The sequence below is a fragment of the Triticum urartu genome, chromosome 2 (assembly GCF_003073215.2).
Source record: "Triticum urartu cultivar G1812 chromosome 2, Tu2.1, whole genome shotgun sequence".
Classification (NCBI taxonomy): Eukaryota; Viridiplantae; Streptophyta; class Magnoliopsida; order Poales; family Poaceae; genus Triticum; species Triticum urartu.
This window is the reverse complement of record NC_053023.1, coordinates 29,863-44,335: the sequence shown is the minus strand read 5'-3', so window position 1 is coordinate 44,335 and position 14,473 is coordinate 29,863. Positions and strand designations below refer to the sequence as shown.

At 39.8% G+C, this 14,473-nt stretch overlaps 1 protein-coding gene across 1 annotated transcript; it reads right to left on the bottom strand.

Annotated features, from left to right (window-relative positions):
* Positions 1-11,024: 11,024 nt before the first annotated feature.
* LOC125540535 lies at positions 11,025-13,600 on the bottom strand. Its single transcript, XM_048704154.1, has 2 exons — positions 13,243-13,600; positions 11,025-13,096 (listed from the first exon to the last, which is right to left on the bottom strand). Exon 2 carries the CDS (start codon positions 13,048-13,050, stop codon positions 12,328-12,330), a length of 723 nt encoding a protein of 240 aa, XP_048560111.1. The 5' UTR covers positions 13,051-13,096; positions 13,243-13,600; the 3' UTR covers positions 11,025-12,327.
* Between the last annotated feature and the right edge of the window lie 873 nt (positions 13,601-14,473).

The window sequence follows — 14,473 nt, the reverse complement described above, 5'->3', positions numbered from 1 at the left end:
CCTTTCTTGACCGCAGTCAACACTCAAGAAAAATTAAGTTCCTTGTTACTCTAATTTGTGCTCCCAACTTCCAAAGTATCAGTCCAATGCCATCACGCACTGATCACTGACCTGCGTGAATGTGAACAACTCACATATTGGATATCACACATAAGAGTTACCTGAACTCAACATCACCGCTCCTTTCTTGACCGCCTGTCTGAAACTTGAAGGAATTTTACCATTGCTTGTAGTCATCCCGAGTCAATTTCGCAATTGTCTCACCACATGTATGACCACCAGAGCCCTGGCCCGTCTCCATGCCCCGTGCGTACCGCACGCCTCGCCGCTATTACCGCATCGAGCCTCTGCTGTCCTGGTCGAGTCTCAAAGGTCGCGAAACCACACCACTCAATCCCCACTGCAGAGTACCACCGATCATCACCGACCGATGACGAGTTTCACACTTCCATCAGACCACTGGGCTCCAGTCCTAACTACGTGTCCCTCACTTTTTCCCTGCTGAATAGGCTTCGACTCCGTCGACTTACGCCGTAGCCCCTCAATCAGCACCAAGTGAAGTCTTCCGTCAAACTCCAGCTCCACCTCAATATGACTCCATGGTGGTTGTACGTCCCACCCCGCGCCCCGTCGACTTCAAACTCCGTGTGTACACCACCTTGAATCAACTCCGTGCCATAGTCTTGTCGAAGTCACACAAGCACTCGGGCCTGCGACACGTGTTTCCATGCCCAGAAGTCGGTCACCATCAGCACCACGCTCCTATGTCGTCGTCGTCAATCCCACCACCGTCTTCCGTACCAATCGACTTGCGTCGATCCATCAGACTGTCCAGGCCAACTGCCCTATGTGTCTAACCCGAGCCGACTTTTATGACTGCAACCATCTACAACTCCACGCAGCCCTCATCATCCATCTTAACTGGTTGACATCCCGCAACGCCTTCAAGCATCCTTGTTGTGTCAGCAAATTTTCACCGCTGTCTGTCATAACCCAAGGTTTTTAGTTCTGTCAAACTTCTCCACCTCAAACCTAGTATTCGTTGGCGCCAGATTCTTTGTACGACTAACCGTGGTGTAGCTCCTGACTCAATCCCAATGCTAGCTTGCTTTGTCCTCCTTATGGATTTCCGCTACCTGCAAAATTGGGGGGCAAGCTTAAGCATTTTGACTTGTGAAAAAATTAGCGAACACCTAATGTTACGTCCAAATGTTACAGTTATTTCTGTTTTTTCACCGACGAAGCACTGCTATCGTGTTTCACATAAAACCGCCAAATATGCTTGTTACACTAACAAAAACACGTAAAATAGCATAATTTTTTAGATTTTATTTACTATGCATTTCAAATTTACTGTTCATCAAGAAAGCCTGTCAAGCAAAGAAGCCACTGAGAGCCAAAACGGCCATCCCCATAGAAATCGTACCATTCGTATCTAAACTAGTGGTTGGGGCGCCACCCGGTGGCGCCGCTTGAAAGGAAGTTGTGCGCATATTTTCATTTTAAAAAATACATGTCGTCCTCATCTACATCTAGAAAAATATTTTTTTAAAATCATAGGATTTCATCTAGAAAAAGAAGTAAAAAAATCACCAACGCAGCCTACCAGCGAGCGCCACTTTGTGTAGCCCTCCATTTAAAACAATATGTTGGGCCATCACCTCCATCTAAAAAGGAAACAAAACATCTTAAAAAACTCCTCATCTTCATCTAAAAATAAAATCCCAAAAGCCTTTTCACTGCGGCCAACCAGCTTGCACCACGTGGCATAGCTGGTTGGCCGTCCTTCATGCGTAGCTTAATGGGTTTAATAACTAGCCTACAGTACTATATTTGTGTGCAAATACGTGCTTCTCTACATCAGTACAAAAATTGATAATAGTCCAATCAAAATTGTGTGACATCAGCAAATTGTGTTATCCATCTTTGAAATAGCCTTATGGTATTAGAAATATTGCACTTTTATAGATCCATATTCTTCCACCAATTTGATGAACACAAACACAAGTACCTTCTAACAAGATGAGATGTGATTTGTAGTCCTAAGAACCAAGGTGGCCTTGTTGTGGTGGATCTAGAGATAAAAAATGAGCGCTTGATTTTTGAAAAGTTTTGGTGGGGTCAAATGACGTTTTCACAAGAGGTTATTTCATGGTTAGCAGCTTGACCACATTCTTTTGGGAGGATACATGGATGGAGATGCACCCCTAGCTATGATAATACTTGCGTCTATACAACCTTGTGCAAGGGAAATATGTTTATGTTGCATCGATGTCGGGACACGTACCTTTGAATATTGCATTCCGATGGCCTTTCACTGAAAAAAAATAGATTGACCAGTTGCACTTTATCAATATGTGGGTGGCGGTCAACCTCGGGACAAACAAAGTACTTTTCGCTAAAAGTTGAATCCTTTCAACACGTTCTTAGTTAAATCCATGTATATGGGCCTCATCCATGATGGCCACCCTTTTCATCACAAATATGCTGAAAGATTAAAAATCACTTTTAAGATCAAAAATTTCTTGTGGTACGTGGATAGGAAAGTGATCCTAACTATGAATAATCTGAAAAAGCATATGGGAAGGTTACACAAAATGTTGGTTTGTCTCAATGAGGAATTGATTCGGCATCTTTTACTTCAATACCCTCTCGTCAAACTATAGTTTTGTAGTGTTCATGTACTTTTGATCTGTCGCCACTTATGAGTAGTTCAAATATGTTTGTCAACTAGTTAGCATGTATTCATCCTAACATTAAGGCTCAATTCAGGTCGGAGTTTGTGCTTTACTTTGGGATATTTCAATTTGTTGCAGTGATTGTGTATTTAATTAATCAAAAGCTCTACACACATTACATACTATTTTCAAGGCTATAAATTGGATCTATACATGGTGTTTTTCTCACCGCCCAGACATTCACGGTCTCAATATGCAACCGATGGATGGGTTGTATTTGCTGCAAAGGCTGAGGATGTTATCCCTCTTATTGAACAAAAGTATAAATATATATATATTGTGTGTGTGTGTGTGTCCAAAATCCATTTGACTTCTGTTGCATCTACAGCCAAAGGGTGAGATTCATAATGATTGGTCTGATTTAGGTGAGTGTTTGTCTCTGCACCCATCATATTTTTTGATGCATCACATTTTTAACACATGGGGCCGACTTGATTCTTGAATATTGCTGCATCGAGTCCTCAATAAAGTTGAACCAAAGGTTGTTTGTGTTGAATAGATACGTCTCCAACATATCTATAGTTTTTGCTTGTTTCATGTCCGATTTATCTTGTATTAGCATAGTTTGGGCACCAATTTAAACCCCTTATCATTATTTCTATTGACTAACTTTTAATCTAGTGCTCGGTGTCAGTTGTTGTTTTCTATTGTTTTTAGATTTTGCAGGAAAAAGATTGTCGATCCCAGAAAAATCAGCGGAATATTGATGTTGAGAAGGTTCCGAAAATCATCGACATTGGTTGGGTGCACCCAAGGCCTCCAGGCGGCACCCCACGATACCTAGGGGCGTGCCCCCTTGCCGCGTGCCTCCCTTGTTGCTCCGATCCATGGCCTCTCCGTCCATGTCCATTTATATATACCTATGAAACCCTTTGGGAATTTATCACCATAATTTTTTAACTACCGCACGTCATTGTTTCTTCATCATCCAATCTGGAGGCCTTTTTTGGTACTGCATCAGAGGGGAAAATCATCACGGTGGTCATTTACATCAACTTGCCGGCCACCATGGTCGCCTGTGAGTAGTTTTCTTTTGCTTTTCATTTTTACTATTTTGATTTATTTATCCTTTATTTTTTCCTTTTTATCCTTTTTCATGTTCATTAATATTTTTATTTTTTTTCCTATTTTGCTTTATCATTTCGCAAAGATTTTATAAATTGATGAACTTTTTTCATATATTTCAGGTTAAATAAATATAAAATGTTCATTAATTTCCAAAGGAATGTCATCGAATTCATTAAATTCAACAAAATCTTCACCACACAAAAATAATAATTATCATATATTTAAATATGTTCATTATTTTTCAAAAAGGTAAATGAGTGAAAAATTTATTCATCCAATTCAAAATATTACATTCAATTCAAAAATATTTCATCAAACTAAAGAAATTCAATTGAAAATTTGTTCAAAATGTTCACTTTTAGAAATTCATGAACAAATTCTCCATTAGTGAACATTTCGTGAAATTCATCAATATTTTTCAGAGATTAGTGAACAGTTTTTTGAACTTAGAACATTTGCTTTTATAATTTTGTTAACATTTTTTTACTTCGTGATGTTTTATGAAAATTTGAATCTATAAATTTATGAACATTTTCCAAATTCATGACCATTTTTTGGAAAGCGCAACTTCAATTTAAAGTAGCAAAAAGTGGTTATCTAATTCAAAATGTCCTCATCAAATAGAAAGAAATGTTCATCACAATTCGAAAGATGTACATCATATATTTTGAAATGTTCATGATTCTCAAATAGTTTTCACCAGTTCCGAAAATTGTTCATCAAATTCAAAATGTTTGTTGATTTGATTTTTTTTTCATTAAATACAAAATATGTTCATAGAAAATAAGAAAAATGTTCATTTTTTGAAATTCGTGAACATTTTTGGATCAGCAAATATTTGCAAAGAATTCATGAACAATTTTTTGAATCCATATACCGTTTTTTACAAATTAGTGAACATTTCTTCATTTTTCCTTTCGAGCATACAGCAGGTTATTTCAAATTTGGAACATTTGTCTTGCATATTTGGTGAATATTTTCTAAAATTCGTGAACAATTTGTTTTGCAAACTTTTGCGGCTTTTATTAATTTATGAACATTTTTGGGAAATCATGAACATTTTTGGGAAACCGCAAATTTGATTTAAAATGCAAAAACAATAAACTGGGAAGAAAAGAAACGAAAAAAAGGAAAACAAAAGTTCAAATTTTGGGGTTAACTTTTGCTGGGCTCCCGCAAGGGTTATTTTTTTCCTGAGAGCGCCCCACCGCCGTCATGTGTCACATGTTGGACAGTCCCTTTGAATTTTTTTTATGTACGGGTTTTAGGGTTTTAGATGAGTTTTGGAGGGGGGGGGGGTCGGCCTTTTAGTTTTTGCCTTTTGTACAAATTAATGAACATGTGCTTCTGGAAGTAGCACAAGTTGTGCTTCCACGAGAAGTGCAACACGTGAAAGCACACACTTCCTCCAGTGAGAAGTAAAGTCTGTGCTTTCACGAGAAGGAAATACTTGCTTCCCGTAAAAGCATGGAGTTGTGTTTCCAAGAAGCACAGTCGGTACATTCGTCAGAAGCACATATTGTGAAGCACAACATGTGCTTCTAGAAGAGTTGTGCTTTCGTGAGAGCACATATTTCTTTTCGTCAGAAGCATAGCATGTCCTTCTAAAAAAACTCGAAAACCGCAACCAAGTTTCTAGGCTTCGGTTTATTTCTTCATTTTTTTATTTTTTTGGTTGCCAGTTCTTTCTTTTAAATTTTTCTTAGGATTTTTGTTTGGTTTTTGGTATTTTTGTTTTTTTTTTGTGAAAAAAACTTCGTCAAGACCTATGAACATGTGTTGTAGTTTCAGAGGCATCATCACAAGAAAGTCGACGATAAAATGATGTTTTAAATAAAAAATTTAAAAAAAACAAAACTAGTGGCACCAGTTTAAAATGACGCGAGGTGACAAGCTACGCCCCTGCAATGCGTCCCTTGTCAGGACGTGAGAAGATGGGAATACGTTTGTAAAGGGTAACCCCTAACTAGTGTCGCCAGCCTAAAATGACTTGGGGTGTGCGTTCTTCAGCGCTTCCCAACGCGCGGGTCGTCAACTAGGAGGTCCCATTCAGCGCCTTAAGCTGCCATTAAGGGCATTTGCGTACAGGGTGCACACCCCATGTATGCTTGGTGTGGTGCGGACCGTCCTATCAATTTCCAGTTTTTTAAGTTTTTCCTCCTGTGTTCTTCTATCGTTTTTTCTATTCTGTACCTTCTTCTTATTTTTTTGTTTCTTTTTCATTTTTGATTTTCTGTTCATTTTTCTATTTTTTTATTTTCATTTTCTGTAAACAATTTAAAAATGTGTAAACTTTTTAATAATTTATGCTTTTTCAAATGCATGAATATCTGTCAAATTCATGATTTTTTTTAGCCCGTGCAATTTCTTCAATTTTTTGAACTTATTCAAATGCATTAATTTTTAAAATTCACAAGCTTTTAGCTTGTGAAATATTTTCTGGATGTTTCATTTTTTTTCAAATCTCATTATTGTTTTTCAAATTTCCTGAAAAAAAATCACATTCGTGAGATTTTTTAACTTTGTGAACTTAATTTAGTGTCATGATCTTTTTTTCATTTCATAAACTTTACTCATTCTTCATGAAATTTTTCAAATTTGTGAATTTTTCATATTTTCATGAACTCTTCTCAGTTTTTATGAACTTTTTCAAATCCTTGAACTTTTTCTAGTTTACTTTTACTTTCTATTTTTTGTGAAATCTTTTCAACTTTACTTTCCCTTTTCATTTTATCATTTTTCCCAAAGTCAATAGTCAACTGGTCAGCATGTCAACCGGTCAACTAGGGAGATCTCTCGAGCGAACGAGCAAAACAAGCAACTGGTCCGCTCGAGCGGAACGGAACGAACAAGTCTATTGTTTTTCTTCACGTTTGCTAGGCCGACCGGCTCCACGTTGCGGGCGAATGCCAGCAACGCTAACCAGCGCTCAGAGCACCGAACATGAGGTCTTGTTCACCCCCCCCCCCCCCCCCCCCCCCCACACACACACACCCACGTCAAAGTTTTCACGCCAATTCCGTGAAATTTGCGTAAGCTTCTTGGTCTGTTTTTCGGCAAGCTTCTGCAAACTTCCAACCCATTTCCCTTTTTCTTTTCTTTTTCTGTTCGGTTTCTTCTCATCGGTTATTGTTTTCTTTCTCTGGTTTTCAATTATGTTTTTGTTCCTCTTTCCTAATTTTTCTCACTTTTTTTCTTGTTACATTTTCAATTTCATCTACTTTTTTTCATCAAATTTGTGAATTTTTGTAAATATTGTGAACAATTTTTCAAAATTTAAACTTTTTCTACAAATTTGTGATTTTTTTGGATTCACAAACCTTCTAGAATTTATGATTTTTTTAATTCATGATATTTTTTGAAATCATGAGTTTTTATTTAAAAATCTAAAAGCTAAATTCCTGCCATATGGAATTCTGCAACAGATCCGCACAATTCGGATCGAACGGATCCCGTGATTCCCACTCCCGTTCGGGACTTGTTTTTCCCTCTTCCCTTTTTCCTTTCTGAAGGCAGTAAAATTTGGGAGAAAATGGAATCGAAATCAATACCTCATTGGTATCTTGTAGTGCCCCTAACCACCCGGACTAGATTGAGGATGTGACTACATTCAGATTAGGTAGTTTTTGTACTTGTAAAAAACGTGGCGCAAATAATAAAGTGTCCTTTTCTTCTTTCCTTTTTTACACCAAATTTTCCTTCTTTTTCCTACTATTTTTTCTTCATTTTAATAGTCAAATGGCTCGGCTGCTCTATTTGTATTTTTAATTTGAGACCTTTTTAACCCCAAATTTCTTGCATTTAGTAGGAAGAACACTCACAAGAAAATAAATGCATAATATTGGGGTATAAAAGCTATTAGTTCATCATGATTTTTTGCTACATTTCTCCATTGTATCATTCACATGGTAAATACACTTTGTTGCACCCCTTTGAACACTACAATGATAATGAGGACAATTTCTCGATGAGCCAATGAGGCGTACGAACACCATGATAACTTTTGACCTGGGAAAAAAATTGTTGAAGTATACCCTCGTAATTTTTGTGTAAGTAGCATAATAATATATGAACCGCGGACCTGATAACTTACGTACAAATACCGCGGTAACTTCGACCGCGGGGGAAAAGTTGGTTGAAACCTACCCCCGGTGGGGGGGGGGGGGGGGGGGGGGGGTGGGGGGGGTTGAAAACATATCCCTGATAACTTCTGTGTGAAGAGCATGATAATTTACGCATCACACACCTGATAACTTATGTACTAATACTGTGATAACTTTGGCGGGGGTGGGGTTGTTGTAATTCATCCCCGATAACTTCCGTGTGAATAGCATGGTAATTATGCACCGTAGACCTAATAACTTATGAGCAACACGTTTGATAACTTTTGACCTTTGGAAACAAAGTTGAAGAAACATGTTCCTGGTAATTCTTGTGCGAATTACATGGTAATTTATGCACCGCAAACCTAGTAACTTACGTACAACCACGGTGATAACTTTGACCAAATAACTCATGATTAAATAACATTATAATATATGCACAACTGACTTGATAACTTACTTAGTCTATGTGTGATAACTTTTGACCGGAGGGGGGGCTTGTTAAAAACACTCTTCGGTAACTCGTGTGTGAATAGCATGGTAATACACACACAACAGAGCTGATAACTTAGTTAACCCAGGCTTGATAACTTTTTGACCGAAAGAAGTTGTCGAAACATACCAACATGGGATCTAGCAGTGGCGGAGCTAGCATTTGACATCAGGGTGGTCCGCCCTAATTTTTTTTGATAACTAATATGACATGTGAACATTCTAACTAATTATCAATAGCACATAGAAATAAATCAATATGGTCTTACGAACACACTAAAATTCTCAATTAAATCTCAGTTTTGCATAATACATAGTAAATAGTACCGATGACTGAATAGTACATGGACCATAGTACATACCTTGAGAAGTTCAAAAAGACTATCTTTCTGGCCTACGTTTTTGCATTGCCATGAAGGTATCAATTATGTCATCTTTATTCACCTCGGAGAAAGCATCCCTCTCAATGTATGTCACTAGGCAATCATCCAAAAGACTATCACCCATCTTATTCTCAACTTGTTCTTGACAAAACTCATGGCAGAAAATGCTCTCTCAACATTTGCCGTTGCCACCGGGAGAATCAATACCAATTTTAAAAGCAAGTACACCAAATGATGAACTATATGTCTCCATGTTTGGACAAGCTTAACCGAGAGATCAACAAGATTTCCAAGGCCTTGGAAGTTCTCATCATTTCTCATGTCATAAATATAGTTATCAAGTTGTAGTTCAAGGTGTATCAAGTCGGCAATTGAAAATTCTTTGGGATAAAACTCAGCAAGTCTTCGTACCTTGTGTGCATCAAAAGAAACAAATGAGTTAGAGATTTTGTGTACCAAATTTGAAAGTGATATAAATTTTAGAAGCAAGTTTGTGTTGGGATTCGTAGTAATTTCAAAAAAATTCCTACGCACACGCAAGATCATGGTGATGCATAGCAACGAGAGGGGAGAGTATGATCTACGTACCCTTGTAGATCGCAACGGAAGCGTTGACACAACGTAGAGGAAGTAGTCGTACGTCTTCTTCCCGATCCGACCGATTCAAGCACCGTTATTCCGGCACCTCCGAGTTCTTAGCACACGTACAGCTCGATGACGCTCCCCGGGCTCCGATCCAGCAAAGCTTCGGGGATGAGTTCCGTCAGCACAACGGTGTGGTGACGATGATGATGTTCTACCGACGCAGGGCTTCGCCTAAGCACTACAACGATATGACCGAGGTGGAATATAGTGGCAGGGGGCACCGCACACGGCTAAGGAACGATCACGAGGATCAACTTGTGTGTTCTAGGGTGCCCCCTGCCTCCGTATATAAAGGATCCAAGGGGGGGTGCGGCCGGCCTAGAGGAGGCGCGCAGGAGGAGTCCTACTCCTACCAGGTGTAGGACTCCCCTCCCGTTCCTTGTCCAACTAGGAGAGGTGGAGGGAGAGAAGGAAAGGGGGGCGCCGCCCCTCCCTCCTTGTCCAATTCGGACTAGGGGGAGAGGGGGCACGCGGCCTACCCTGGCAGCCCCTTCCTCTTCTCCACATTAGGCCCATAAGGCCCATTAACCCCCCGGGGGGTTCCGGTAACCCCCCGGTGCTCCGGTTTTATCCGAAACTTTCCCGGAACCCTTCCGGTGTCCGAATATAGTCATTCAATATATCAATCTTTATGTCTCGGCCATTTCGAGACTCCTCGTCATGTCCGTGATCACATCCGGGACTCCGAACTAACTTCGGTACATCAAAACTCATAAACTCATAATATAACTGTCATCAAAACCTTAAGCGTGCGGACCCTACGGGTTCGAGAACAATGTAGACATGACCGAGACACGTCTCCGGTCAATAACCAATAGCGGGACCTGGATGCCCATATTGGCTCCTACATATTCTACGAAGATCTTTATCGGTCAGACCGCATAACAATATACGTTGTTCCCTCTGTCAACGGTATGTTACTTGCCCGGGATTTGATCGTCGGTATCCAATACCTAGTTCAATCTCATTACTGGCAAGTCTCTTTACTCATTCCGTAATACATCATCTCGCAACTAACTCATTAGTTGCAATGCTTGCAAGGCTTATGTGATGTGCATTACCGAGAGGGCCCAGAGATACCTCTCCGACAATTGGAGTGACAAATCCTAATCTCGAAATACGCCAACCCAACATGTACCTTTGGAGACACCTGTAGAGCTCCTTTATAATCACCCAGTTACGTTGTGACGTTTGGTAGCACATAAAGTGTTCCTCCGGCAAACGGGAGTTGCATAATCTCATAGTCATAGGAACATGTATAAGTCATGAAGAAAGCAATAGCAACATATTAAACGATCGGGTGCTAAGCTAATGGAATGGGTCATGTCAATCAGATCATTCACCTAATGATGTGATCCCGCTAATCAAATAACAACTCATTGTTCATGGTTAGGAAATATAACCATCTTTGATTAACGGGCTAGTCAAGTAGAGGCATACTAGTGACACTTTGTTTGTCTATGTATTCACACATGTATTATGTTTCCGGTTAATACAATTCTAGCATGAATAATAAACATTTATCATGAAATAAGGAAATAAATAATAACTTTATTATTGCCTCTAGGGCATATTTCCTTCAGTTTGCATACCTTTTGTGCATCAAAAGCAGCAAATGAGTTGGCGGGATTCAAAGCAGACATACAAGATAGCAGCTCCATATTGATCTCATCATACCGATTTTCAATCTCTTGACTAATTTGATCAATGACTCCAAGAAAAACTTCTCTTCTAAAGTGATCATCATTTGTTTGGGGTCGAGCAAACCGTGTTGATCTTCCATAAGGCACATAATTATCTTCCATTATAGGAACTTGAATGCCATGCTTGTTACAAAATAGTGTGACCTTTTGCAGAAATGCATCCCACCCATTATCCCTAAGCTCTTGTATTCTACCTTTTGCATGTCTAACAAGTGCCATTGCAGTAAGAATATTTTGGTCTCTTCTTTGCAAACAATCAGACAAATCACTTGTGTATCCAAGAATGGCAAACATCAAGTGTGCATTGAAAATAAAGTCAAATGACTCGAACACTCCAACAATAGTATGAATTTTGGGCCAATCACTTCTTTGTGAAGCATCTTGTCCAAGAGTTATGAGCACATCACGGATTGTGGGATACATAGCAATAATGTTAAGAATAGTTTTGTAATGAGAGCCCCACCGAGTATCACCAGGCCTAGGTAACCCCATCTCTTGATTCAAACCACTCCCAGTTTGTAACTCAGCACATTCAAGTAGTTTTAGGATATTCTGAAGTCTAGCATCTCGAAGCATATCATGACGCTTACAAGACACTCCAATAACATTCAGTAATAAAGACACTCGATCAAAAAACCACACACAATCATCATTTCCCTTGGCAACAGCAACAAGAACTAGCTGGAGTTGATGTGCAGAACAATGAGTATAATAGGCAGAAGGTTACTCTTTCATGATCAATGTTTTCAATCCCTTAATTTCTCCTCTCATATTACTAGCCCCATCATATCCTTGCCCACGATTTTGTGTTATAGTCAAACCATGATCAATAAGTAAAGTTCCAATTGCTTCCTTAAGTGACAATGAAGTAGTGTCACTTACATGAACAACTCCAAGAAAGTGCTCAAACGGTCTCCTTACTTTATCAACAAAACGCAAGCATAAAGCTAGTTGTTCTTTATGTGATACATCACTAGACTCATCGGCTAGAATAGCATAGTGCTCATCACCAAGTTCATCAATAATTTTCTTTCTAGTAAGTTGTGCACAACATTGAATAATCTGATGTTGTATCTGATGAGATGTCAATTGACAGTTACCTGGTGCATTCTTCAAAACATACTTATTCACCTCCTCACTATTTGCTGCAAGCCACTTCAATAGCTCAAGGACGTTTCCTCTATTGCTAGACTGTTCACTTTTCATCATGCCCACGAAATGCCAATCCTTGATGAAGAAGAAACTGCAAGCATCTAAGTGAATACTTCAACCTCATCTTGTAAAGACGTAGATCCTCACTGTTCACCTTCACAAAAAGATCATCAATTGCTGCACGAGGATTCACAAATAAGTTATATCTCTCTTGAGCTGCATTATGCACACTTGATACGCAACCAACATGCTTAAGAAGAGCATCCTCTCTATTCCAATTACTCCAACCACCATCAGTAAATGCATTAGTTCCCTTACCACTAGTTTTTTTCTCTTTGAACAAGTAACATACAATGCAAAATGCAGATTCCTTCTTGATACTATATTCAAGCCAACTATGATTATGAAGCCACAAAGGATTGAATGAACGTTCTCTACTCCCAATTGTTCTTTTTTTAAAATCATGTGCATAAGGTTTGAATGGCTTTTTAAGGATATATGCTCTTCGAACTGCATCTTGATCATTGATAGGATAACTTGCAATGGGTAGCCTGTCCCCGAGATTATCTTTAAGACGACTAAAATCATAAACCGGTGGTGATGGCGGTGACACATCCTCAGTTTGCTCTATGGTCACATTTGACATAGACAATGTTGGTTCTTCAATTTGCTCTTCGATCAGAACTGGCATACACACAACTTCGCGGGTCTGCTCTTCAGCTACATCCGAGATATTCTCTGCCTTCTTCTTCTTCCCTATCTTCATAGCTTCTCTTTGAAAAAGAGAAACAATGTCTGCTGCCCTCTTGATTCTTCAACAAATATGCAAGAATACTACTTTCTATTAGTACTGCTTCCTATCAATAAAGCTAATTGAGGCAGAACATAGTGCAAAAAAGCAAACCCTAAATCATAAATTTAGGGTAAATCATGAACTTGGGGGATTTGTTTTCAGTACCTCACTACAGCCGGATTTGGAGGGGGGCGAGGGCAGGGCCGCCAGGCATCCGCCCGACGAGCTGCAGTAGGGGCGCAGGCAGCCGGCAGGGCCAACCGGCCAAGGCGCAGCCGCGCGCTGGGACAGGGCTCGCCGCGCGCGCACAGGGAGATGCGCCTGGATCGAGGGCCGGGCTGGAGAACAGGCGGGAGCTGGGAGCTTCCTCGGCGGCTGGGCGGCGGCTGGGGCGCCGAGCGCGAACGGCGGCGAGGCGAGGCGCGGAGGCGGCTATCGGGGTCGAGCAGGTGCGAGGGAGCAGTGGGCGTCGGGGAATTGGATATGGACGGTCTGTTTATTGGGCTATTTTTTTTCTGGCCCATTTAGAATGTATATGTATATGACCCGTCTCAGAATCCCAGGGTGGGTCGCGGCCCACCCTGGCCACCCTGTACATCCGCCACTGGGATCTAGTTTGAAGGGCTCGTCGCAATAAATTTTTTATGTGAAAATGATTTTTGTATCGGAGCGACTGTTTAAGTTACAAAATATTTTTTCTTTTTGAGTTCCAGTGAGATCCTCCCTGACATTAGCATTTTTCGTTCCCTGGGGCACAAGAATGTGCTTTTGTGGAGAATGTTAAAGACATCATTTTTATGCCCCAATAATTTATGTGTAAACAACACGATAACTTACGCTCAACTAGCATGATAACTTATGTTGCACATGCATGGTAATTTTTTATCTGGGAAAAGTCATTGGAACATATCAACGTGGGATCTAGTTTTGAAGTTCTCGTTGCGACGAATATTTTATGTAAAAATAATTATTTGATCAAAGTGACGGTTTGAGCTATAGAATATTTTGAATTTTCGAAATAGGGAGAATCTAGTATGGCATCATAGTTTTGTCATCTAGTGCATATATCCATGTGCACATGGAAAGAAAATTTGCAAGACCATATTTTCATACCCGGTAATTACTACTTGGTAACTTATGTGTCGCAGTCGTGATAACTTATGTAGCACATGTCTGGTAACTTTGTACTCGAAAAAAGTCGTCGAAACATGTCAACATGGGATCTAGTTTCGAAGGTCTCGTCGCGGCGAATCTTTTATATGAGAACAGTTTTTTGATCGGAGCGACGGTTTGAGCTAGAAAACATTTTGATTTTTGAAATTTGATGAAATCTTTGCTGATGTCAGCAATTCTTTCATGCATGCATGCATTTTTTTAGGCATAATTAGCATGCATC

Coding starts and splice junctions, on each gene's coding strand:
- LOC125540535 (XM_048704154.1), bottom strand. CDS start 13,050: ATGAAGATAGGGAAGAAGAAGAAGGCAGAGAATATCTCGGATGTAGCT.